Raw genomic sequence first — 23,455 nt, forward strand, 5'->3', positions numbered from 1 at the left:
AAGCCTCAGCCATGGTCTTGAGGCAAGTTAGCCCTAACTACTCCGTAGTCACCCATTTGCCAAGACTTTTCCATCCTTAAACCAACGACATGAGACACTTGCTGAAATCATTATCTTCGAATCGAGCAGATTTATTCCGATCTAAATTGACTACAAACGAATGATGTACTCCGAACATAACAACTACTCGTCTGATATATCAATACCAGTCGATCAAAATGAATGTCAAGGCCCACAAGCCGAACGCCCGCCATACAAAGAATGCAGCAGATTATTGCACAAGCTTTTCAACGCTGAGGCGCACGAAACAGGTGTTGTACAAGCGGTCTAACCAAAGAAAACAGAAAACAATCATCAAAGCGAACATAATTCAATTTAGCTGCTTGAAGAAAAAAAAAAAAAAAAAAAATGTAAAGACAAAGGAAAATAAGGCGTATCGTAGGGAAATGGAACTTTTCGCAGAATGCCTGCCCAGGGAGTATAAGGGAAAGAAGCGCATAAACAATTCGAAACTTCCGTTACACGCGAACAGAGACCCAGGATGGGAAAAACCCGGTAGCATAAGGGGCAGAGTAGACATCGAAAAATAAATAAGAAAAGGATACGAAAGAGCGCAGACGGGGGGATGGAAGGGTGGGGAATGAGATACATAAGAACAAGGGCAGATCGAAAGGGAGGAAAGTTCAGATCTTGCTAAGGTAATAGCGCTCACGTAAAAGGAAATGCGTAGCACAGGAGACAGATGCTCATCAAGAGCTATAGCCTTGGCAAGGAAAAAAACCAGGGAATCACGAAGTTATGACACAAAAGACCCATCATTGAAATGATGCAGACAACTCCTGCCGGTGCTTTCAATCAAAGGAAACGCTTACTGGAGATGTAGTCAGCCGACCGCCTGCTTCAAATCTGATCCGGGATCGGGCTGCCAGGGTGATCGCTCACCTTCATGGGGGCAAAACCGCCATACTGGTGGGCCGGGGGCATACCCATGGAGGGGTACATGGGAGGAGGAGGGGGAGCAGGACGGTAGGGGCTGCCGGCAGGGCCGGAGTTGTTCTGGGAGCGACCCCAAGACAGACGCACGCGGGAGTTACCGATGGGGTAGCCCTGCATCTGGTTGATGGCCATCTCGGCAGCGTGGCGCTGGACGAATTGGACGAAACCACAGCCCTTTCCAGGGGGATCTTGACGTAGGTGATTTCTCCGAAGCCCTGGAAGAAGGAGCGGAGCTCATCCTCGGTGACGTAGCCGGAGAGGCCACCGACGAACACAGTGGTGTTGTTGGGGTCGGTGAACTGGTTCATGGGCTGGGGAGCACCGTAGAAGGGCATGGGGGGCCACCCATGGGAGGGTACATGCCAGCGGGGCCGGGCATACCCATGCCACCGCCGTTGCCGCCAACACCGGGACCCTTGTTCTTGGGGGTAGCGGTGGAAATGCGCATGGGGCGGTTGCCGCAGTAGACACCCTGCATCTCGGTGAGAGCGCGCTGCTGGTCGTTCTCGTCGGAGAAACGGACGAATCCGTAGCCGCGGGACATGCCAGAGATGGGATCGGTCATGATCTTGGCGGACTTGCACGAGGGGAAACGGCTCTGGAAGAGGGAGACGAGGACGTATTCGTTAACCTCAGGGCCGAGATCACCAACGAAGATGGAGTACTCGGGACCACGGTCATCACGGCTGGAAATGAGAAAAAATTGAAATTAGTATTCAGAAACTCGAAATCACATCCGTCGGAAGATTGCCGCTTACCTGCGATCAGCAAGACCGCCGCCGGTAGCCCAGTTGAGCTTGAAAACCCGGTTGGTGTTGGGCATGGGGGTGCCGTTCAGAGAAAGAGCCTTGGCGGCGGCGGCCGGGGAAGCGAAGTCGACGAAGCAGTAGCCAGCATTGCTCCTACTACCATCATTAGAAACAATTCTTTCTCATTCTCGCAGTGCAAGCAAATTTTCGGAGAACGGTGTCTTACCCAGAGAACTTGTCGCGGATCATCTTGACGTTGACCTGCTCACCCATCTGGAACCACAGGTTGCGGATGAAGTTCTCATCAATCCAGGGCTCGAGCTCACCCATCCAGAGAGTGGTCTTGCCATCGGCACCCTGCTGGGGAACGGGAGCAGAGTTGGGCTCACCAGGGACGGGGCCCTGGAACTGAGCGGGGTCGGCCTGACCGGTCATGGTGGTATCAACGGGGGCCGGGGCGCCAGCGGCAGCGGGGTCCTGCTGGGGGAAGTTTTCGAAGTTGTTGTAAGACATGGTTGCAAAGTCCGAAAGTCGACGTAAAAATATAGAATGGCTGAACGACTAGAACTTTCGTGGAGTCGTGAAGGAAAGACCGGCGTGAGATCGAGTCGTGACGAAGCCAGGCAAATACGTTAAAAGCTTGCTAGAAAAGTTGCTGGTTAGATTTGATTCTCTTGCGCCAGCGAAAGCAATGCAAGAAAGAGCGTGATGAGCGCAAAGCGACAGGCGGATGAGAATCGGGTGATGACCGCGTGATGCGACACAGATACAGAAGATGGGTGGACAGGGTTGGAAAAATTAAAAGAAGAATGGGATGCAAATGCAGACAGTGATTTGCGCAGCACACAACTCTCAGCTGCAAGTTGAAAATCGCCAAGACCAGAGCTTCGGGTAGCAACGAGGGAAGCGAATATTGAAAAGTGGATCGGGCAAAGGCGAAGGGTTCGGGTGCGCGAGACGGAAATGGCCCTTCGGTTGTTGATGCGCCGGCCGTTTCCGTCCATCGAGATCCAAATGCGACCGCCCAATCCGTCCAGCTCGCCCAGAATACCACGTCGAGTTGAAGGCGGTGGAGTAAACCCCGAAGCTGGTCATGTCGCAGGCGTGGAGTAGAGCAGAGAGTCGTGTGTTGCGAAGAGAGAGTTATGATGAAAGAGGCTGATGCGATAGCCAAGGCACTCACCTAGATATGATATCTAACGAAAAACTGGGACAATGCGCGAGGCAAAAAACGTAGACAACAAGGGAAAGCAGAACTCCCAACAAGAAAAAATCGAAACCGAAATCTTATCCGAACAATAAGGAAAAGAGAGGGGGAGTAGAGGGGAAGAAGAAAATGAAGAATTGAAATCTCATGAGGGAGGGGAAGTGGGAAACGAGTTACGTGACCTGGTATCGTGGTATAGGTATTACATGTAACGGTATTCTGGCTCTTTACGAGATGTTTGCTATAGTACGGAGTATGCTATACTATACTACTTCGTATAGAGTATACTACAGAGTATACTATACTATCGGGTTTGGGTTAATAGATCCAACTAGTAGAAAATCCCGGGCTAGTCACTTTCTTGGATTGCCCTACCTTGCCTCAATCAAAATCCCCTTCCTACAAGCACGAACTACGGACCATAGCTCATTATATTACTTCATCCCCGGAGTCTGTCAAATGCACTGCATGATATCAGATATGCGGGGCTTACGGAGGTACTACATAGATTCTTCATCCAGGATCCCGGGATGGGTGGGAGATTCCAGCTGATACATCAGATGCATCGAATTCGTGTTAATGGCTGAGGGATTTGCCGATCAACACCCGCCGATCCGCTTGCAATGAGCAAGATGCGAGTACTCGTATGGATACGGAGTCCGAAGTCCTTGTACGGAGTACTCCGTAGCGTTGGGCAAATCAACCCGAGGACACAAAGCAAGAAACATTAACAAGGGGCACGGAACCTCCAATGCATGAAATCTGCAAGGACCTGTCGCTGTCCTCGCAATGTGACTTGTCCAGGTGGACCTCTTATCGTCATATGCTGAAGTAATTTCCAAGGCTCCGCTGGAGAGTCTGGGGCTGAGCTACCCTTTCCTGTTGGGCAGATACATTCTCTCGTGCGACTCGTTTTGAACTGCATATACTCCGTACATATCTGTTTATTAGATCTTCAAAGATCGAAGGTTATACTTCTCACCGATCTAGCTCGAACCCCCATATACTTCGTACTTAACGCGAAGTTGGTATTGTGAGAGCCAAGGAACACAGGTACTGAACCATGGATTCGAACATACAGTAATCCCGTTTCCATACACCGTCATCCTCCCCTGCGTCTACCGTCTAGCTGCAGCTTTGGGCTCAAGCTCTTCTCCAAGCAAGGATTCTTAAAGTGAAAGCAAGGATTATTAACAATCCTCCCATTCTTTGAGCTTTTGACCGATCCATAGATATACAAAAAAACCCCCATAGTACGGAGTATCTACAGGTTCGTAACAAATTTATTTACACTCCAAGAGTCTACAATGTACTCCGTACAGTACAAGAGCTCACCCGCGCACGTCCGGCCCAAGAACCTATAAACGGGCGTGTAAAGAAAAAAAATTCAGAACCATGGAATCCTTTGTTGGTTCTGCCTTATTGGCCGGGTTTGCTGGGCCGCTCGTATTGCAATTACCATTACGATCTGGAGACCCTTGGCGGCGCTCTATACACGGTACGCGACGCGTCCGTAGCACTATGACCCAGGCGTCGATTCGATATGTAGGTACCATAACCCTATATAGGCGGTTTGCATATGGATTGTACTTGTGTATTTGTGTAGAGTGATGCTGAAGGGAGGAGTTGCAAGGGGTGGCCGCTACTTACATGGGTTTTGGCTCTAAGAAATAAGCTAATAAGCCCTTGCATGGTGAGACACGGGAGCTGTACAAGTACAAGTAGAGTGAGATTACATCCATAGTCTGTCACTTGGGCATGAACACTCGTACTCTGTAGACCCGAGATCCTATGCTATACTACCTTGTAGGTCTGGGGTAGGGCATGCCCTGTTCTAATTAATGGTAATCCAACGTCCCAGTAATGTAACCTCGCAACCATGGAACAGGGCGGATGTGAACATCCAATTCCTAGAGGGGCATGTTCGGATATCTGAAAGGACAACTTCAAAGAAAAACAAGATCTAACAATTCACATGGAAGTCCAAGCACTGGAAAACTAAATCAAAGGCCACTTCTGCTCTACGACTGGCTCCTTCAAGCCCGAGGCTGAGCAGTAGACCTTTAGACAATCCCCACTTTCAGGGCTTGCATCCACTTAGTTCGCTCACTTCTGTCCACACAGAGTCCCCAAGCGCATTGTGACTGTTACCTGAATTCAAGGTACGAACACGCTTACTGTATACTCAATTACCGACTCAGCTCTGGATGTCCATTCATTCTCCACACCGAGTTTTTTTTTCTCCCTCGGGTTTCAGGTTTTGCTTAAGAATTTTTGAGCTAGAAGTTTCTGGAAGGATTTTTTCCCTCAATCGACTTACAATTTTAGAATTTATATGCAAACTGTGGGACTTTTTGGTACCCGACGTTATGTCACTGCCTTAGTCTCCAAGGTTAGTTAGCTTGGCCTAAGCGCCTTTTGCCCTCCATCCATGGGGCTTTCTAAAAATATCCATATCAGCCGGGCATTTTAAAGGCTACAATGGCTTACATCAGGCATCGGCATACATCTCGAGGTGATCATCAGATGCATTAACACGTAAACTCATCACCTTCTACCGTAATATCGTTCTGCTCAGCAAGCAACATGAGACTCTTCTCGTAAATCTTCGTGGCCTCCAACATCCATGGCTCATCGGCATCCTCCGGATCTTCATCGTCTCCATCGCCCACAGAAGTACTCGGCGAAGACAAGTAAGAAAATATCTGATTCCGTGTTCTCTCTGCCAAACTTCGAATTCGCACCTTCTGTGTCTCTGTGACGAGAGACTGACCAACAACTGCACCTGGCAGTGCGGCTCCGGTGATAGGGTGGGTACCGGTGCACAATGCAGCAAAAACGCTATCAAACTTGTAAAAGATCGACAACGTAGCTTCAGCTGAGAAGGAGAACGATGGAAGAGAGGTTTGGGTTAGTCCAGCTAGAGTTATCAGAGCCTCAGTTTGGATTGCCGCTGTCAGATGTTAGCATTGTTGTGGTAAAACAGATGCAAGAAGTATTTTATGGATCATGTATGACTTACGTGTTGCAGATTCCCAGATTGTATCAATCAACCCATCAACATCGTCTGCTAACTCCGGGAAGCTGTCATATTTGCGCTCTGTCGCGGGTGTGTCTGGTGCATCCATGCCCATGTCGGATTTCATCTTGCGGTAGGTGATCCGCTCGACCCCAGCGCTGATCTTTCCACGGAGTTGAGTCTCCTCTTCGGATCCCGATGCAAGAGGCCTGACTCGCTGCGAAGGAAGTAATAGGGTTGGTGTCCATGTTGGTGGACGCTGAGAGATCGAGATGTCTATGTCGTGCTGTCCACCAGAGTGCGTGATCGGGACATCTTCAAACTCCACATCCGAATCTGAGTCCTGAGACTCTTTGATTTTGCCGGGAGTCATGTCGAACTAGCTCTTCTGACCTCCAGGGCGTGATATCAAAACGATGTAGAGGTGGGATGTCATGCCAAGCCTTGGTCTGTGCGGGGATGATATATATCCATGGATGTCCACGCGGACAACCACGAGGCTGAGATACCTCCCATCTCTCTGGAGCATAAGCTTAGAAGACGGGACCTCGGGCTTCTACGATAGCAAACGATCAAATCCTAATACCCAGGGCCTGGCAACGCACCGTTAGCTAACCTTGGAAACTTTCAGCTCTACCTACTTTTCATTGGCCTTGAAGGTGTCTCAAGCTCTCGCTTGCCTAGGTGCCACCAAACAGAGCCGCTGTATCAAATGAAGAGTGACCTTTGAAGGTTCGTAGTATAGGAAGCGTATGAATCAGAATAAGTCTTGTCTTGCTAAGTAATAAACTGGTGTCATACACTTGGCTACATGTACAAATGCAACAAGATTCCGAGGTTGAGATTAGTCAAGAATTGAAATTGACCTATCATGTATGTATTCATCTAATCAAATATTAGCATATGCAGAACCAACCCGCGCGACAAATGTTCCCGATGAGAGATCTCCATTTCAGAAGGTGAGAAGATTGATATAATGCTGGTGTTTGCAGACATGGCAGACAGCGAACAAAGCGCGTCTTACTACTATGGCCCCAGCGTACTCATCACAGAGATAAAAAAAAAGGCAGACACCAAGATGAAAAAAAGAAGATCTCACTCACATCTACACTGGACGCCTTGGTCCTCATTTTTTTTGCCCTGCAACCAGAACGCCATGCTCCCATACAAAAGCTTACTCAGGCTGTAAATAATGTTAGCAACAGCCAATCGAGCGAAATGATAGGTACGAACCCGAATCTTGCCCCTCCTAGCCTTGATATCAGCCAATTTCTTCTTATCCTCATCGAACCGCTTAAGCAGACGATTCTGTCTCTCCTTGCGCTTCTCTCTGGACTGGAATCGATAGAAGTCCTCAAGACCCTCGCCCTTCTTCTTCTGCCGCTCAACCAGCTCCCGCATCTCATCTTCCCTCGCAACAGAATTGAGCTTAGGTCCATGCTGCACAGTAACGAAGCCATCCTCATCAGGAACCGCAAAGCGCTTGTGATCCTCGCGCTTGCGCGCCTCCGAAACAGCTGCAAATGTAGTCATGAACTCGTTCACGGCGCGGAGAAGAGTTCCTCGCTCCGGATATTGCAGTCGTTGGTGAGCGGCGTACCGGCTGAGTCCAAGTGCGGGGATTCGGTCGGAAGGAAGACTCTCGCCCCAGGTGATATAGGTGCCACGCTTGGCGGCTTTGGTGCTGGCTTTCAGACTGCTTTCCATGCTGGGTCTGTCGGCGAAGATGACGATGGCGTGGGCGCCGCTCTTTTGAAGCTTGCGGTCCCAGGTTGATGGGAGGGTGATGGCTTCGAGGTGTTGTTCGAAGTCGTCGGCTGTTACGCGCTTGCGCTTCTTTTTTGAGGTATTGGTTTCTGTGCTTGTTGCTGCTGTGCGCTTCTTGGTGGGGACATCTTCGAATTGGACACGCTCGACTCGGCCGGCGGCTAGTTGGGTTCCGAAAAGGTGGCGCAGGTGAAGTTCTGTGGTGTCGATCGGGACATTGACTATGAAGAGAGAGCGGGTGGAATCTGGGTCTGGGATTCGGGGTTCGTGAGGGCGGATGTAGAGGTAGTGTGTGGCGGGTTCTGGAGTCAGAGGTGTGGCGGGAAGTTGCACCGGTAGGGTAGTGTACCCTGGTACATCCACTGATTCTCCCTTCATTTTAATGTGAGGTTGGTGTTGGATTGTTGCGTTGATTGAGCTGAACTTTTTCTGCGGGTTTTTTCTTGGCATGGAATTTTGCCAGCACGCTGGAGCGGAGCCAGAGGCGGTGAGACTATATCCCTAAGTATCAGGGTGAACTAAGAAACTAACAACATGCCACTCAACACAGGCATCATAAAGCGATATATTATGATATATTCTATGGAATGCTTGAATATAAGGTAATCCTCCAGCTTGCCTGCTTTGAGTTTAAAAATTGTGAAAATGATCCTTTCTCAACCACGATACATCGTGTGATGTTTCAAACCTTCTCGGGATCATTGATGCCGCCATTAGTGATGATGTAAACTGCCTCGCGCTCAGGACAATCTATTGGGGGGTTAGCAGAGGCCAGTTGGTCAAGAGCAATCACATACCAGGAGAATCTTGAATCTTTGCAACGCGCTCCTCACCACGACCCTTCCTCAGAAGCACCCGAGTAGTAGAAGCGTGAGCAAGGACATGTCCACCGACAGGCTTGCGGCCATCAGCACTAGCAAAAAGTGCACTCGCGCCAGGATCGCTCTGGACCTGATTCGTCTATCCACAGAGTAAACGGTAAGCAACAATACCAAGTCAACAGATAAAACAAACTCACCATCAGAACACAAACATTGAACTCTATAAATCAACCCATCAGCAAAAGCAAAAGTCAGCCATGATATCAATCTCACCTTCCGCCATATGCGCCAGCTTCATAAGAAACTGATTCAACTTTTGCTGTCGATCGGCCAGCTCCCCGCGTCCACAGTAATCAACCCGGAAACAGTTCATGATGCTGTCAATGACAAGCAATCGAAACTCGCCTCCAGCGAACTCTCGACTCAGCGAGTTGAGTAACTCAAGCTGGTGCTCACTGTTCAATGCTCGTGCGTACGCAATGTTTTCCTGCGCGGTGTCAGGATCTATACCGAACCGCTCGGCGATCTGAGCAATGCGCTCTGGTCGAAACGTTCCCTCGGTATCGATGTATGCGACCTTTCCACCTGCGCCGCCCATTTCCTTGGGTAGCTGTGCTACTACAGACATCGTGTGGCTGAGTTGGGTCTTGCCGCAGCGGAATTCACCGAACACTTCGCTGATGCTCATGCTTTGAAACCCGCTGGGTTGGTTAGATACCATCAACGGACTTGAGAAGAGGAGAAGAGACATACCCGTTGAGGATGGAGTCGAATTGTTGGCTTCCTGTTGAGATGCGGACGACCTTTTTGCGCTGATGGTGGAGCTCCATTGCGGTGATGAAGCCTGAGGTAGAGGGAAGGCATTTCTGGATGGCTTCTTTGACCTTCTCGACCTTGACTTCGCTGAAACCTTTGATCTTCAAGAGGGTTCTGCGGGTTGCCCCATGAACGGACTGGCGTGGTGAGATGGGGTGGGGAGACTGTCAACGATGTGTACTTACGGCGACAGTGTAGAAGCCATTGGCTTTCAATTTCGTGATGTCTGCCGCGCCAATGCCGTGGGCTTGGATGGCATCGATGTCTACGATGAATACCTGCTGACGGTTAGATGAGGGAGCCACAGACGTGGATTGAGAACAAGTTGCACCTCTTCGCCATCAAATTCCTCGCTCCCTACTGAGCCTGGCATATTGACGAGATGCAGCAGCACTTGACGAAGTGAACGATGGGAATCGGGGGAAGAAAGGTGGGAGGTGACTTGGAGTCACGGGTTCAGATTAGTTTCCCCAGGCAGCTTTCCCCAGGCAGCACTGAGATTATCAACACCGCTTTAGACCAGAACGTCTACAAGAAGAAAGATAGGTGAAATGTCTTTTTTGGACTCTCGAAATACTCTCCAGGACTCTTCTCACAAGCAACGGTCCCCACGTCCAATTCCTCTCAACTCATCTCAGCCATTGCTTCATCTCTTGGAACCGCATTCAAGAGTCGAACATAACCAATCCATGAGAATAGACAACGCCAATCGTAGAGTGGGACTTCGTTAAAAAACAAGGGAAACTTTTCTGTTTCGTATACATAGGGGTGGAATAAAGAAAAAAGAGAAAAACCAAGGCTGTTGTCGTGGCCAAATCAGAAACCCAAGAGGGTGGAAATATATGCAAAGGAAGCGGAGAGAAACTCGAAATGACCGTACAGATCCAAAAAGGGGATTTGTTTCCCCTTAGGAAAAGGAAAAGGTCAGAGGTCAACAAACACCCCTTATGCGACAGCAGTAGTAGGGGCAGCAGCAGGAGCAACAGCAGGCACCGGCTCGGTAGTCTCCGGAGCAGCGACAGGAGCAGGGAGTGCAGCCTCAGTCTCAGCAGCAGGAGCAGTAGGAGCGGAAGCAGGAGCGCCCTCGTTGGTGGGGCACTCGCGGGAGATGTGGCCGGCCTGGGCGCACTTGTAGCAGACCTTGCCGGCGGAGCTCAGAGGACCACCGTTGGGCGCGGTGCAGTCACGGGAGATGTGACCGAGCTTGCCGCAAGCATAGCACTTCATGGCTTGAGCCTGACAGTCACGGGCAAAGTGGTTGGGACCACCGCACTTGTAGCAGGTGGCGGCGCGGGGGTAGCCCTGGAAACCACCACGGAAGCCACCCTGGAAGCCGCCACGGCCTCCGCGGCCTGCGGCGGGACCAGTAGGGGCTCCAGTGCCAGCGCCGGGGGCGGCGGGGTTGGTGCAGTTGCGCTGCGAAAGACTTAGTTTGGGTAGCGGGGTGGGATGCGGCGCGCGGAACTTACGGCAAGGTGACCGGGCTGGCTGCAGTTGTAGCAGCGGCCGTTGGAGCCGCCGTTCAGGCGCAGGGTAGGGCAGTCAGCCTGGACATGACCAAGTCCCTGGCAGTTGTAGCACTGCTTGGCTGAGGTTGTGGTCAGTTTTGTGTTGGGAGGGTTGGTTGGCGGGGAATCGCTTACTGTCGGTGGTACGGGGAAGAGGGCAGGCGCTCGACTCGTGGCCTAGAGGGGTTAGAGATTGGATCGAGGGCGGAGATCGAGAGTGAACGTACCGGGCTGCTTGCCTGCAGGTCGAGAAGATTAGCACTGTCCGATTTGGATTTTGTGGGGAGAAAGAGCTTCGACGTACAGTTGTAGCAGAGACGCTCGGTGGAAGAGCAGACCTCTATGGTCGGGTTAGTGTTTGCGCCGGAATTCCCATTGACCCTACTCACCAGCGTAGTGGCCAATGGTACCACACTTGTAGCATGCACGACGAGACAACATCATCTTGGCGGTGTTCTATCGCGAGTCAGTCGGTGCCGAGGGTCGGTATAGCTGCGATAAATCGCGTCTTCCCCTCGCGATCGGAATGGCCTGGGAAATGCATAATGACAGCGGATGCAGGGAGATTGTCCAACGACATCCATATCGCATAGTCGATCCTTGTTGTGTCGCTTATCGCATGCGCGTTGCGATCTCAAATTTTCAACCGAAGGAGGGGAAAAGACGTGTAGATCGGCGGGGGGGAGGAATCGAGTTGAAAGACGTGGGCACCAAAACTCACCACAATAATGCTCTCTTCAGAAGCTTGTCAAAGTCTATACCCTTATACCTTGTTAGTCTTGAGAACCTTGGAGGGGACGTTGACAGCCCACTTCGAGAGATCGAAAAGTGGGACAGACCACACAAAGAACCGAAAAAAACCAACACAAATGAGAATTTTGGTCCTTCAACACTGCAACTCACCTCAACTCACGATACTCTCTCAGAACTTGCACTGTGCAAAGTGGAAAAATCGCAAACTCGTCAAACGTCTAGCTCCCGGGCTTTTCCGCATTGCGTAAGGCCGATTTATTTACTTCTTCTATATGGCAAGGGATAGAGTCTACAACTACACTTATTTGAGCCCAGTCTTTTATGTACTTTGTATACAATGCTCACTGAGCTCGAGAATTCCTCGCCCTACATTCTGGCAGGTAGATCCATTCCAAGCTTTCATTGCTTGCCCAATTTGGTGGGTTGACATCTATTATGTATGACATCTAGTCTACTCTTCACGCTCCAGGATAGCAGGAGCCTTAATCTGTCGTCCCTTAAGGAATTCCAGGTTCTCACCAGCCTAGGATCATTAGTGAAAAAGCAACCAAAAGGAACTGAATGGAGACTTACATAGCTGATAAGAGGGGAAACTTCAACACCCTTGGCATCGCCCTCGGTGACAACAATACCACCAGCGGCCTCAACCCAGCGCTGACCCTGCGCCATAATGTCATCACGGCTGGTATCAGGGTCATCCTCGCCGGTACCACGGGCGTTCTTCAGTGGTGAGAACTCGTCTTCACGACGAACCTCAATACTGGCAAACTTGTCCAGCGGGGTCATGGGGAAGACATCGAAGACAAACTGCTCAAGCTTGATACCGTTGGGCTTCTCGGGCTTGACCAAGTCACCGGTCTCGGCATCTGTGAAGGGAATCTTCTTGCGCGCGACGTGGTGAGGCAGCTGGTGGGACCAGGTCTCAATGGACTCCAGGAAGCGGAAGGAGTAGTAGTGGTTAACGATATTGGCGGCGCGGTACTTCAGCACATCGGGTTGCTTGGCGTCCTTAGCCTCAGCAGTCTCCTTGTCAATTTCGGAGTACTCCACAACATCGGGCTTGCCGTTCTTCAGGAGGATCAGACCGACAGACTCGGTGGCATTGCGCTTGCGCACGACCTTGGTCGCGATATCGACGTCCAGCGCCGCGGAGAATCCAATGAAGACCGGGTCAGCAACCTTGACGAGGCAGTTGTCAACGCCGTAGAGGTGAATATGCTCAATTCCACGGCGGCGCATGTCCTCACGCACGCCCGAGACCACGAGGGCCTGGTAGATGCCGCCGTTTCCGTCGGGGGCGACAGCGGCCTTACCCTTGGTCTCCAGAAGGATCTTGCCGTCGTTGGAGATGCAGGGCAGAACGCCCTGCTCGAAAATGACGACGTTGCTCTTGTCAAGACCGAAGTAGTTGTTCTTCTCGAAGAACTCTTCTGTGGGCTTGCGTGTAGGTCCACTGGTCATGATGTACCAGGGAATAGTGACCTTGCCGCCTCCAGCCACGGACTGGAGCTTGGCGATGCGCTGAGCCTGCAGCTGGAAAAGGGACTTCTCGCTGAGAAGACCAATATCGAAGCAGCCCTTGGGAGCGGAGCTGCCGAGGCGGGTTCCCTGTCCACCGGCCATCAACACCACAGCGACCTTGTTCTCGGCCACCTTCTTCAAGCCAGAGTCGTACCATTTTTGGATGTCGTCGGCACTAGAGTCGATGATGGAGGCTGTGGCGGATTCGGGGAGGGGCTCGAGGGTCACTGGGCCCGTTGCGGCGGGGGGGAGGGTTGAGGGCCTTGTCGGCCAGTTCGTTGATTCGGGCAGGGTCGAAGTTGGAGAGTTGGTGGAAGAGTCGGGACTTCTCGACGGTGGGTAATTGTTCAGCGAAAGCGAAGACATGTCCTTGTCCCGCCTTGTTGTATTTCTCTACGAGTGCTTGGAACTCCTCGGCGGAGGGCTCACGAGGAGTCTCCTCAGGTGTGCCCTGGATCTTCTCGAGAAGGCTGTTGACGGTATCCTTAATAACACCAGCCATTGTGTAAAATTATAGAGTAATAGAATGGGAGAAGAGGGGGAAGGGAGGGGTGTGAAGGGAAGTGGCAAGGGGAAAAGTAAATAAATCGCGGGGGGGGCTGAAGCTCCAACAGATTAAGAACTCTTCCTCACCGTAACAACTTAATATACACCTCACACTACTGTACTCGTAACCCACTTGGAGTTATTTTTAGTCAAGCTTAGAGATCTACAGAGGCGAATAATAGCGAGTGCCACGGACATGAATGAGCCTAGCGAATGCCGAGTGAGACTTACTGGAACTAGTGGCGGGGCCTTTGCCAATGGTACCACTCATCCCAACAGCTACGTACTCCGTACAGTATGAGGAGTATACGGAGTAGCACAAAGGAGACATGTCAAGTTATGGAATGTGTTATTTTGCTTGAATATGATAGTACATGGTATTTTGATGGGGGTATCTCCTAGTATCGACGGCGATCATCGCGGTAACGGCCTCGGTCCCGTTCTCGATCTCTTCGCGAATCTCGTTGTGGGCTTCGGCTATAAGAACGACGACGGTAACGATCTCTGTCCCGGCGATCTCTATCTCGTCGAGGGCTCCGACTGGAGTCTTGACGGGACCCGCGATCCCGATCGGAGGGAGCATCACGGGAATCATTCTTCTTGTTCTTGTCGAACACCATCCTATATCTGGCATCATCCTCCTGCACTGGAGCGTCGGCAACCTCTCGGTACTGACGTTTCTCCTCCAGGTCATCCACACCACCAAAGCCGCCTCTCGGCCGACGCTTGGTGACAGTGGAGTTGCGCCAGGATTCAGATAGCTTAGAGACCTGCCAGATGAGAGATATTAGCATTGATTTCTGTCGGTCTTTGTTTTTTTTGGTAAACTCACACTCTGGGAAAAGTCCACGTGGATACGGTGGTCATCAATCAAGACACCCTGCATCTTGAAATAGGCCTGTTCACAATCTTTCTGCTCATCAAATTCGATGAAGGCATACTGCAGACTGTCACCGGTACGCTTGTCCCGAATAACCTCGCAAGACAAGATTGTACCGAAGCGGCTGAAGATTAGATTCAAATCCTCGTCTAGGGGAGGTCAGCGCAAGGTCTCGATGCGGGGGAAGCTTGACAAACCTTGTGTGACCGGATTCAGCTTGCAAACGAAAAGAATATTCTCTGGTGGTCTGACATCGGCAAAGGGCAGATCGCCCACCATCTCCAGAGTTAAAGCCTGGGCGCGAGCCTCACGCTCGCGTCGCAGCTTTTCCATAGTTTCTTCGTCCATATTGTCATCCAAATCCTCATCGTCTGCGATACGCACAGTAGCCAATTGCGCTTTGGAAGGCACGGGGCTTTCCGCTGGCTCAACCAGCTTGGGCGGGTCATCGAACGGGTCATCCAGGACAGTTGTGTGTCGAATCCGAATATCCTTCAGCGGTCGACCACGGTCATCAATGAAAGATTCATTGATTTTGTCCAAAACGTCGAGCCCTTCCACAACCTTTCCAAAGATCGCAGCTTTGCCATCCAGGTAATCCACATTGTCTGCTAGTGTGATAATGAATTGACTGGCGGCCATGCGCTGGTCGGGATCGCTGGTAGAAGGGACAGTAGCCATGCTCACGGTACCGCGCTCAAGATGTTTCAGCCTGCGCGGCAACTCGATCGGGAAAGTTCTCTTCGACGGTCCGTCCAGCAGACCCCAGACCGAAGACCCTCCATCACTTTCCGGGGCGTCAGGGCCCATGGGGTCGCCGGTTTGGAAGGTAAAGTTCTTTTGGACGCTGTGGATGGGCGAAAAATTGTAATACTTGAGCTTGCACAGCTTCAGGAAGCTAGCAAACAACTTTTTTAGTTTCAGGTTCAGCACAGAGACAGCCAAGGAACCGGAGCCACTTACTTGTCACACGCTTTGGGTGCATCATCCACCAACAGGTCTATGACAATATCGCCCAAGGAGGTTTCTAAGAGCGCGCTCATGGCGGGTGTTGGAAAGAAGTGATTGGCTCGAAGGGTCAAGAGATGAAGGGAAGGGAAATGTGAGAGGAGCTTGGACCAATGACCGCACCCAAGCGGAACTAAGCCTCTCCCACTCTCCTCCCTTTTGCTTTTTTCCCACTCGAAAGCCTTCACTTTCTTCTCATTTCTTGTCATTCGGGCTTGTTTTGGCTTCTTCTGGCCTCTTGCACATCTCTCTCTACCAAAACAAAAGCGAAGCCACAGAAAAAGAAAGAAAAAAAGAAAATAACATGGAAGGTCGGCGGGATGATCGGCCCGCTTGTACTCCGTACGCTGTACAACAACATCTTGACAATCGAGCCATATCTTCCGAGTGTCCCCGTTGGACACATAACCTCTTTTGAGATCGACATGCAGCGGATCTTATTAAGGGCCTTGATCGACCCTAGGGTTTGAGCTGTTTGTGCTTATTCCGTATATCCCTCACCGATCAATGCACCCAGCAGGCCCTACCAAAAGAACTAGGATGCTCTGGTCTTGGCAGTGGCCTTGCCATTCCCAGCCTCTGAAGTCAGTAGGACCAAGCACACGGTCCCCTACTCCGTACTATGACCTGTTCCACCGCAGAAACGTTGGGGATCAACGCCCGGTCTCCTGCAGCAGGATTCAACGGGCATCATGACAGGAGCCACACACGTGGGAAAGAGAGAACAAGCGCCTCTTCATTCGATAGCGGTTTCCGTATCGCCTGCAACAAGGGCCGGTCTCAATCCCAATGTGTTCCTGGCGAAAGAAAGAGTCGGTGGAATGGCTCTTGAAATTCTCCATTCCCTTCTTCTTCTCCCCCCGAATGTCGTGCATTGTCAAACCTTGGCGCGGAGACAATACTGTTCAAACGGGTATTTGAAACGAGGAGACTGTGATCTTAGACTCTTTATCTTGCTCGTGTCCACTGTCAAAGGTGTACAGTGTCTTGAGATCATTCTCAACTCAAAAGGAGGGCTCTGTCAGATACAGACTCACAGGACTTTGTCCTCATAATATATACACACACGGAGTAATATGGGTATAATATCCCATCATCTCCCTCCTATCCATGTAACATGAGAACAAACCTTGTAAGTATCCCAGGAGTTCATGCATCATTACGGTCGCCTCTAGATTCCCCCTTTTAGCCTTTAGCGTCGATCATGATCAAGATCTCTAGAACGAGTGAGCACAAAATCGATCCATCGCATTGGTATCTAGTCACCTACCCACTTGAGTCAAGTCATCACAACCCTTACCATTTTCCGCTCAGTTAGTGGACTTTTGCTTTTTCCAATTTCCATTTCGATCCAGTTGCGCTGGCGCCAAAGACCCATGTCGCCGATCTTTTTTCGATCGTTGATCCCTGCGCCTAATTTTTTTAGAGCTTGGTTCGGGGAAGCTATCTCGTGCAAAGTGACAGGTGTCACTTTTTGCTTGTCCTCTCTTTGGCTTTGCTTTTTTCTTTTCTTTTTTCTTTTCGCCAATCTCTGACTGAATTTCTCCATTGAGACATCTGTACAGAGTAGCCTGAGACAGCGTTTGTATTTCCTTTTTTTTTATAAATTCTTTCCTCTCTCTAGGGACCTGGGGACACCGTGCGTTTGCAAGATAGGAAGAGTTCACTCTAGGCCTTTGAGGCCTCAGCTACGTTCCAGACCTCGACAATGACCGAGTTCAGAAGAGTTTGATGCAGATGCAGCCACACCAATCGGTTGAACTATCGAGCAAACATTTCCCTGGTCTCCATCGGACGTCGGTCATACTCCCCCGCGGATCTGCAAACAGTATACCGGCAGTTGCCCGTTTCCCTTGTTTCTGTTATCGATACTGAATCTTCTGGATCTTTGGAAACCGGGGAATCCGGGACCTTGAGACCCTGGAGTGTTTAGACTTTGGGCTTGGGACTTTGGTATTGTGGGAGGATATCTGAGGCATGGGGTGGTGGTTTCCCTGGTCCTCCTGTTTGCCACGACAGAGAAGTGTCCAGTTCAAATCGACTGAAACACTACCTACCGGAGCACTCTTTTTGCCATGACTACCTATGAATCAGGTCATGTGCGACGTTACCCTGTGAAACCTCTTCTTAAAACGCCGGCTCTTTCATCATACTATGGCATCTGGGCCGGAAGTTTGCATATCATTTCCCCTTGGAAAGAAAAAGTAAATAAATCTGCAAAAAATAAATTCACTAAAATATACAAAACGGCTAAAAAGAGTTTAGGAGAATTACTCAAAAAGCAAAAGCGTACTTTTGGCGGCGATGTCTTCATCTATAGAGAAAATAAAAAATAAAAGACAGGGGCAAAACTCATGTACAATCACACCGATTGTTACCAAAACCTGGCTTAAATCTAGCCCTATCTCCCAGAGACATCTTTCACCTCCTCCTTTTTCAGTGGATTTATAGGACATTGTACTCCCGTGAACTCTGAGCCTAATCTTGATTGTTTCTATCCTTTGTGGCAACTTGATCTTTTCTTATTCCGTGAGCTATGGATCATTCATACGACCTAGGGCTGGTAGCCAGGAGTGAGCCCAAGCGTGCTGTGTCTCGTTCAATGCGCGTGGTGAAGCAAGAGTGCAATGGGGTTGTTGCCGACGAGGAAAAGACCCTCAAGCCGAGAAAGAGAGCCCTCGTTGCCGTATGTGATGTTGATAAGGCCCTAGAATGCTCGCTCTAACTTCCCACAGTGTAATAGATGCCGCAAGAGAAAGATCAAGTGCAACGGTGATCTCAACAATGGCCTTGCCTGCTCAAGTTGCCTATCCGTGGGAGCTAACGAGTGCCACTATTCAAGGGTAAGCCCCACAACACGCCAACTAGTCATGGAAAAGCTAACCTAACAATCCACCCAGGTTAATTCACTATCACCCGAGGAGGCTGCCAGGTGTATTGGATCCAGCACTGTGAGATCAACACTTCGATCCATGGGCTCACCTCAAGCGCGGACTCCATACCAGAGAGAAGAATACGGCATGGAACATTCCACCTTCTCACGGCAGTCCGTGGGCATAGATCCTCTCATGAGCTACGAGGAGCCATCAGTCAACTACCAGCCGAGCTACATCCTGCCCAGCAATGTCGACTACACCTGGGCCAACCGCTGGGATCCAGCCTGCAGACCTTCTGGCGAGTTATTTGACGACAGCATCAACCAATACAACTTTGTTGTCCCAGGCCAAGTCCCCTCAACTCTTCCCTCAACCATGCCCGAACAAACCCCCACAACCTTCCCGGAAGTAGACCGCACTCTCCCCACACCACGCAGCCAGCCAGAAGGCTCAGACCAGAAAGCCTTCTACGGCCGTGAAAGACTGCCAACTGCCTACAACTCTCGCGTCAAACCCGACGACGCAGAAATGGTCTTCGGCTATATCCCCATGTCCACAGCGGACGACACAGTGCCCCTCCCCGCAACCGTGCCTTCAAACTACGATCCTGAGTTGGAGTTCACCGCAGTCCGTCTGGCACGCTCATACTCTCGCGATGCAGGTCAGCGTCTGCTACCACTCGACGCATACGGGTACAGCAGTGGACGGAAGACCGAACGCGCACCCACCCTCATGAATGGTCTCCCGTATACCCGTGCTCGACCTTCAGATTCTATGCAATACAGTTTCCTCCCTGACACCATGCCAGAATATGGAAGGGAGATCCACCGATCTGCCATCTCACCACTGGCGCATCACGGTTACTGAGTCTTGAGCTCGCAATGTTTTGTCTTCTTGTCGGTCTTTTTGGTTGGTCTTCTCCTTCCCATACAAAATAGAGATACCCGAATGACCCCTATGTCTGCCTTGTTCCATGTGTCTGCTATTGTCTTGTGACTTATCGTCTTGGCCCTGCTCTAATTGCTTACTTTTCCTCTTGCCCTTCCAAAAGTCCAAATACCCCCGATGGAAAGACGGTGGTGTGAGACCTGACTCGTCTTCTCACGCTGGTCTTTCCCTGTTGCCCTAATACGCCAAGGCTTTGTGGTGTTTGGTTATTGTGTTTCAGAATTTGTTTTTTTTTTTCTTGTATGATGTTTCTTGCTTTGGTGGGAATGTTTTGCTTCGTTGTCTTCCTTTTGTCTTTGGGATATGTTACCGAGACAAATCGGTGATTTGATATGGCTGTGTTTATTGCTGTTTGATTTCTCATTTTTGCTGTCTGTAAAGTGTGGAATATTTTGATTTTGGTCATTTTTGTTACATCTGCACCATAATCTATGTTGGAATTGGCGCTTTGATAATAGTATATTGATTAATGACTATGCCTTGAATATACTCCGTACTCGCTCAGCAACCTTCCAAGGTTGGGATCCAAAAACTGATAAACGCCGTGCAATCCAACGATCAGAAAGCCCAAAATTTACTTCGAAACTCGCCGTCTTCGATGCAACCAGCCTCATCGGACAGATATTCTCTAGGAATTTTCCAAACCTCAAAAAGGATTGTGCAGTAATACAGCCATGACATCGCCTGTCTACACCTGGGCATCTACCACCCTAGATAGGCCAACCAACATTGGAGCTCCTCAATCACAAATATGAGATCCTACAGTAACCAGCAAGCAGTCAGGCGACCAAATTTGGAAGCACGTGTCAGATAAATGTGACGTCCAAATCAATTCGGACAATTGAGAGCCAAAATAGGAAGTCGGGACATGGATCTCCTCTATTTAAGATAATGTCGCACACGAGACTAGAAGATGTGCCTGCATTTTCAAAGATTACAAATATCGGGGCATCTGGGGTTCGGTGTTACTCGCGTTCATGGAACTGCCGATATAGTTCTTTGCTAGGTATCCGAGTACGACGCATAACCTTGAAATCTGCGGGGGAATCGGATGTGACCGTCACGGATGTCACCACAGAGTATTCCGAGAGATCGAGTACTTGTAGCTGAGACCAGATTTAGAACGGGGCAATCCTCAATTACCTTGATGGCCAATGGAAGGGCGAAGCTTCAGCCTTGGACACGCCCCCCAAATTCCCGCACTATACACAATGATCTATACCCAACTAGGCACTCCGCATTGCAATGAGAGGTCTAGATCTACTAGGTCCGGTCTACACTTACAACAACCCGAGTGAAGAACAAGTAAAATGTAATTTCATCCCGGGCAGCCGCCCGGATTCTCATAACCCTGAAAACGGAAACCGATGACCCCAAAAAAACATACACAAGAAACCACGACACAGACGCCCGTGATGGGTCGCCTGGCCTTTTTTTTTTTCAACGGGAATCACCAGCACCAGGGACAGGAAAAGAATTTCCACGGTCTTTCAATCAACGGGCATCATTTTGGGTTTTAGTCTGATGTTCGCTGAAAGGAAGATAAACCACCCCCACACACGACCGACCGCACCTGGCTCCAACATACCGGAACCCAGGTGGGAAACTCCAGAGCCAAACCATCCACACAATCGTATCAGTCCATGTTGATTCGTGCGAAAGATTGATGCGCTTAATCCTTGCTCTTCTTGGGGCCCTTGACCTTGGCGATACCGCGGAACTTCTTGGAGCGGTTCTTCCGTTGCTTGCCTGTAAGCCAGATAAATTAGTACTGATCCTGGAGGTAATGATGTTGGTGGTGGTAGTGATTGGACGAAACATACGCTGCTGGCGGGAAGCCTTCTCGATCTTGGAAGCGGCACCGATGCGGACGAGACGGTAGTGAGGCTCGAACTTCTTCAGGGCCTCGGCGGAGTCGTAGACGAGAGCAAAGCCGGTGCTCTTACCACCACCGTACTGTGTGCGGAAACCGAAGACGGAGACCTGGTCCTTGTTGGACTTGTAAAGGTCGGCCAACTTCTCGCGGAGCTCGTCCTTGGAGACGTTAGGGCGGTTGGGGTGGAGGACGTCCCTAAAATTCGCGATAACATGTCAGATCGGTGGTTTTTGATGGTGGCTGGCTTGGTTTCTGTGTGTGTTGTATTTTCCGATTGCGTTTTTGTTCTTCTTGTTGCGTTGTCGTCCGGTTTCAATGTTGCGCGCTCTCGAAGTATTTCCACCACACACAGATCCAAGGGGAAAAATATCAGGGGGTTCTTACACGACCATCTGCTTGCGGGCAAGCAAAGGGTTGCGGATGAACTTGCGAGTCCGCAGAGTGACGGGAGTGTCGGCCATTTTGATGTGTGCGTTGGATGGAGGAAGTGTCGACGGGTTCACTGAGGATGTCGAACTTTCAATTTTCCTGTGGGATGGGCTCGGCTAGGGTAGACACTAATCCCCTTTGGGAAATATGCCTAAGGCACTCAAAACTCGCCCTCATCATGCCTGAGGCTCCAGTAATTTTAATTAGTAATCACTGGATCTTTGATTATCTCATTCCTGACTCATCTCCCCAGGTCAGCCCCTCCAATGATATCCGCCGCATTGATCTGCAATATACATAAATTTGTTCTATGCTGCAAGATGGACGATATTCACAAATTAGCAGCACAGTACTTTCAACTGGTGGAATTAAACCAACTGGACTTTCCACCCGGCCCAGTGCTCGTCAAACCAGATGTGCAAGCAGCACTTCATGCGCATATGTTTGACGAGACGATCTTTCCTATCCCACCACACAGCTACCGAAGCCGTGTGCTCAAACAGATCCTCTCCCGCATTGAGGAAGCAATCACAGACCCCGAGCAGGATGTATGTAGCCTTTTATCCTGAGCTTGCACTTATCCTTACATCCCCTTTTTTCGACCTTCAACCATCTTATACATCAAAATCCAAACCATATTCAATTCCACCAGTCTAACATCCTCAACAGGAAATCAACGATGATCTCATGGAAAGCTGGAGCACATTAGTCTCCCAGCCCAAACCATCATCACTGGAACAAGCCCAGCAACTCTCATTGGTAAAATACACAGCCCCCAACAGCACTCGAACAGTCACGACATCCGAGTCAAGAGGTCTGATTCTTTCCGGTGGCACCACGGGCAATCGAACCTGGGAAGCAGCGCTGCACCTCGGCTCATTCCTTGCCTCTGATGCGGGTGAGGAGCTAGTCCGTGGGAAACGAGTTATCGAGCTAGGCGCTGGTACGGGATTCTTAGCTCTCTTCTGTGCTCGTCACCTTAGAGTGGAAAGCGTTGTTGTCACTGATAGAGAACCTTTCTTGATTGATAATATCCGCGCTTGTGTGCGGTATAATCAGGATGGAGAGGAAGCTATTCCTATTTATCCGGCTGTTTGGGAGTGGGGGACGCCATTGGATAGGACGGGGGAGCTTGATGGTGTTGATGGGGGCTTGAAGTTTGATGTTGCACTTGGTGCTGATTTGGTAGGTTTCATTTTGATTTTGATTTGTGATTTGACCTAGGCTGACTTCTCCAGATCTATGATTCTGATCTTGTTCCTTTGTTGCTATCTACTGTCGGTGATCTTTTCGATAACTACGGCATCGATCAATTCATCATTGCTGCAACTCTGCGCAATGAGGATACCTTCCGCACTTTCTTGAACGGTTGTGGTGAGTGATTCTCTCGTCAGGGTATCAGATCAGACGACGTGCTGACTCGACAGAAACCAACAAATTCACAGTCGAGACTCTGCCTTTTGAATCGACATCGTCAGAGAAGCAGACTGGTTTCTTCCATTCAACCAGCATTCCAATCCGCACATATCGGATCTCACGCACAAAATGAGCTCTCCACAACGCGCCTACATCATGAAATAATGAATAGAACCAGGTAGCATGATATGAAGCAAATGACATGCCTGTTACAAGTACCATGAATGAACCAGACGCAAGGACGTAGATAATCTGAAAAACAGCCCCAAAAGGAAGAGAAGTGGGGCCTCCTCAGAGTCCTCGACAATGACGTAATTAT

The 23,455-nt window shown here is 50.1% G+C and overlaps 10 protein-coding genes across 10 annotated transcripts; 2 read left to right on the forward strand and 8 right to left on the reverse strand.

Annotated features, from left to right (window-relative positions):
- Positions 1 to 900: 900 nt before the first annotated feature.
- Positions 901 to 2,258, reverse strand: N7506_009266 (RNA-binding protein; the record flags this gene model as incomplete). The annotated part of the gene is given in 5 exon segments (XM_056958559.1): positions 901 to 1,143; positions 1,167 to 1,307; positions 1,319 to 1,682; positions 1,755 to 1,898; positions 1,972 to 2,258. 5 exon segments carry the CDS (start codon positions 2,256 to 2,258, stop codon positions 901 to 903), a joined length of 1,179 nt encoding a protein of 392 aa, XP_056807949.1.
- A 3,225-nt stretch (positions 2,259 to 5,483) lies between these two features.
- N7506_009267 (uncharacterized protein) lies at positions 5,484 to 6,344 on the reverse strand (the record flags this gene model as incomplete). The annotated part of the gene is made up of 2 exons (XM_056958560.1): positions 5,484 to 5,905; positions 5,975 to 6,344. The coding sequence occupies 2 exons, from the start codon at positions 6,342 to 6,344 to the stop codon at positions 5,484 to 5,486; spliced, it is 792 nt and encodes a 263-aa protein (XP_056807950.1).
- Positions 6,345 to 7,145: 801 nt separating this feature from the next.
- N7506_009268 (putative ribosomal small subunit assembly protein) lies at positions 7,146 to 8,116 on the reverse strand (the record flags this gene model as incomplete). The annotated part of the gene is made up of 2 exons (XM_056958561.1): positions 7,146 to 7,154; positions 7,205 to 8,116. The coding sequence occupies 2 exons, from the start codon at positions 8,114 to 8,116 to the stop codon at positions 7,146 to 7,148; spliced, it is 921 nt and encodes a 306-aa protein (XP_056807951.1).
- Positions 8,117 to 8,420: 304 nt separating this feature from the next.
- Positions 8,421 to 9,748, reverse strand: N7506_009269 (recombinase DMC1; the record flags this gene model as incomplete). The annotated part of the gene is made up of 7 exons (XM_056958562.1): positions 8,421 to 8,488; positions 8,536 to 8,698; positions 8,757 to 8,779; positions 8,833 to 9,260; positions 9,313 to 9,512; positions 9,561 to 9,653; positions 9,707 to 9,748. 7 exons carry the CDS (start codon positions 9,746 to 9,748, stop codon positions 8,421 to 8,423), a joined length of 1,017 nt encoding a protein of 338 aa, XP_056807952.1.
- Positions 9,749 to 10,320: 572 nt separating this feature from the next.
- Positions 10,321 to 11,327, reverse strand: gisB (putative zinc knuckle nucleic acid binding protein; the record flags this gene model as incomplete). The annotated part of the gene is made up of 6 exons (XM_056958563.1): positions 10,321 to 10,791; positions 10,845 to 10,963; positions 11,019 to 11,060; positions 11,111 to 11,122; positions 11,188 to 11,223; positions 11,273 to 11,327. The coding sequence occupies 6 exons, from the start codon at positions 11,325 to 11,327 to the stop codon at positions 10,321 to 10,323; spliced, it is 735 nt and encodes a 244-aa protein (XP_056807953.1).
- Positions 11,328 to 12,087: 760 nt separating this feature from the next.
- On the reverse strand, positions 12,088 to 13,659 carry N7506_009271 (UDP-N-acetylglucosamine diphosphorylase; the record flags this gene model as incomplete). Its single annotated transcript, XM_056958564.1, has 3 exons — positions 12,088 to 12,159; positions 12,210 to 13,351; positions 13,386 to 13,659. The coding sequence occupies 3 exons, from the start codon at positions 13,657 to 13,659 to the stop codon at positions 12,088 to 12,090; spliced, it is 1,488 nt and encodes a 495-aa protein (XP_056807954.1).
- Positions 13,660 to 14,101: 442 nt separating this feature from the next.
- Positions 14,102 to 15,626, reverse strand: N7506_009272 (PPIL4 family peptidylprolyl isomerase; the record flags this gene model as incomplete). The annotated part of the gene is made up of 4 exons (XM_056958565.1): positions 14,102 to 14,473; positions 14,536 to 14,732; positions 14,781 to 15,481; positions 15,547 to 15,626. The coding sequence occupies 4 exons, from the start codon at positions 15,624 to 15,626 to the stop codon at positions 14,102 to 14,104; spliced, it is 1,350 nt and encodes a 449-aa protein (XP_056807955.1).
- A 2,567-nt stretch (positions 15,627 to 18,193) lies between these two features.
- Positions 18,194 to 19,334, forward strand: N7506_009273 (uncharacterized protein; the record flags this gene model as incomplete). The annotated part of the gene is made up of 3 exons (XM_056958566.1): positions 18,194 to 18,277; positions 18,327 to 18,434; positions 18,492 to 19,334. 3 exons carry the CDS (start codon positions 18,194 to 18,196, stop codon positions 19,332 to 19,334), a joined length of 1,035 nt encoding a protein of 344 aa, XP_056807956.1.
- A 1,749-nt stretch (positions 19,335 to 21,083) lies between these two features.
- Positions 21,084 to 21,818, reverse strand: N7506_009274 (40S ribosomal eS24 domain-containing protein; the record flags this gene model as incomplete). The annotated part of the gene is made up of 3 exons (XM_056958567.1): positions 21,084 to 21,164; positions 21,239 to 21,486; positions 21,676 to 21,818. Coding segments are annotated over 3 exons (468 nt in total), but the record flags the coding sequence as incomplete, so codon positions are not given.
- A 222-nt stretch (positions 21,819 to 22,040) lies between these two features.
- On the forward strand, positions 22,041 to 23,269 carry N7506_009275 (protein-lysine N-methyltransferase; the record flags this gene model as incomplete). Its single annotated transcript, XM_056958568.1, has 4 exons — positions 22,041 to 22,268; positions 22,390 to 22,905; positions 22,959 to 23,094; positions 23,148 to 23,269. The coding sequence occupies 4 exons, from the start codon at positions 22,041 to 22,043 to the stop codon at positions 23,267 to 23,269; spliced, it is 1,002 nt and encodes a 333-aa protein (XP_056807958.1).
- Positions 23,270 to 23,455: the final 186 nt, after the last annotated feature.

The sequence above is a fragment of the Penicillium brevicompactum genome (assembly GCF_028827555.1).
Source record: "Penicillium brevicompactum strain IBT 35665 chromosome Unknown utg000006l_segment0_segment0, whole genome shotgun sequence".
Lineage (NCBI taxonomy): Eukaryota > Fungi > Ascomycota > Eurotiomycetes > Eurotiales > Aspergillaceae > Penicillium > Penicillium brevicompactum.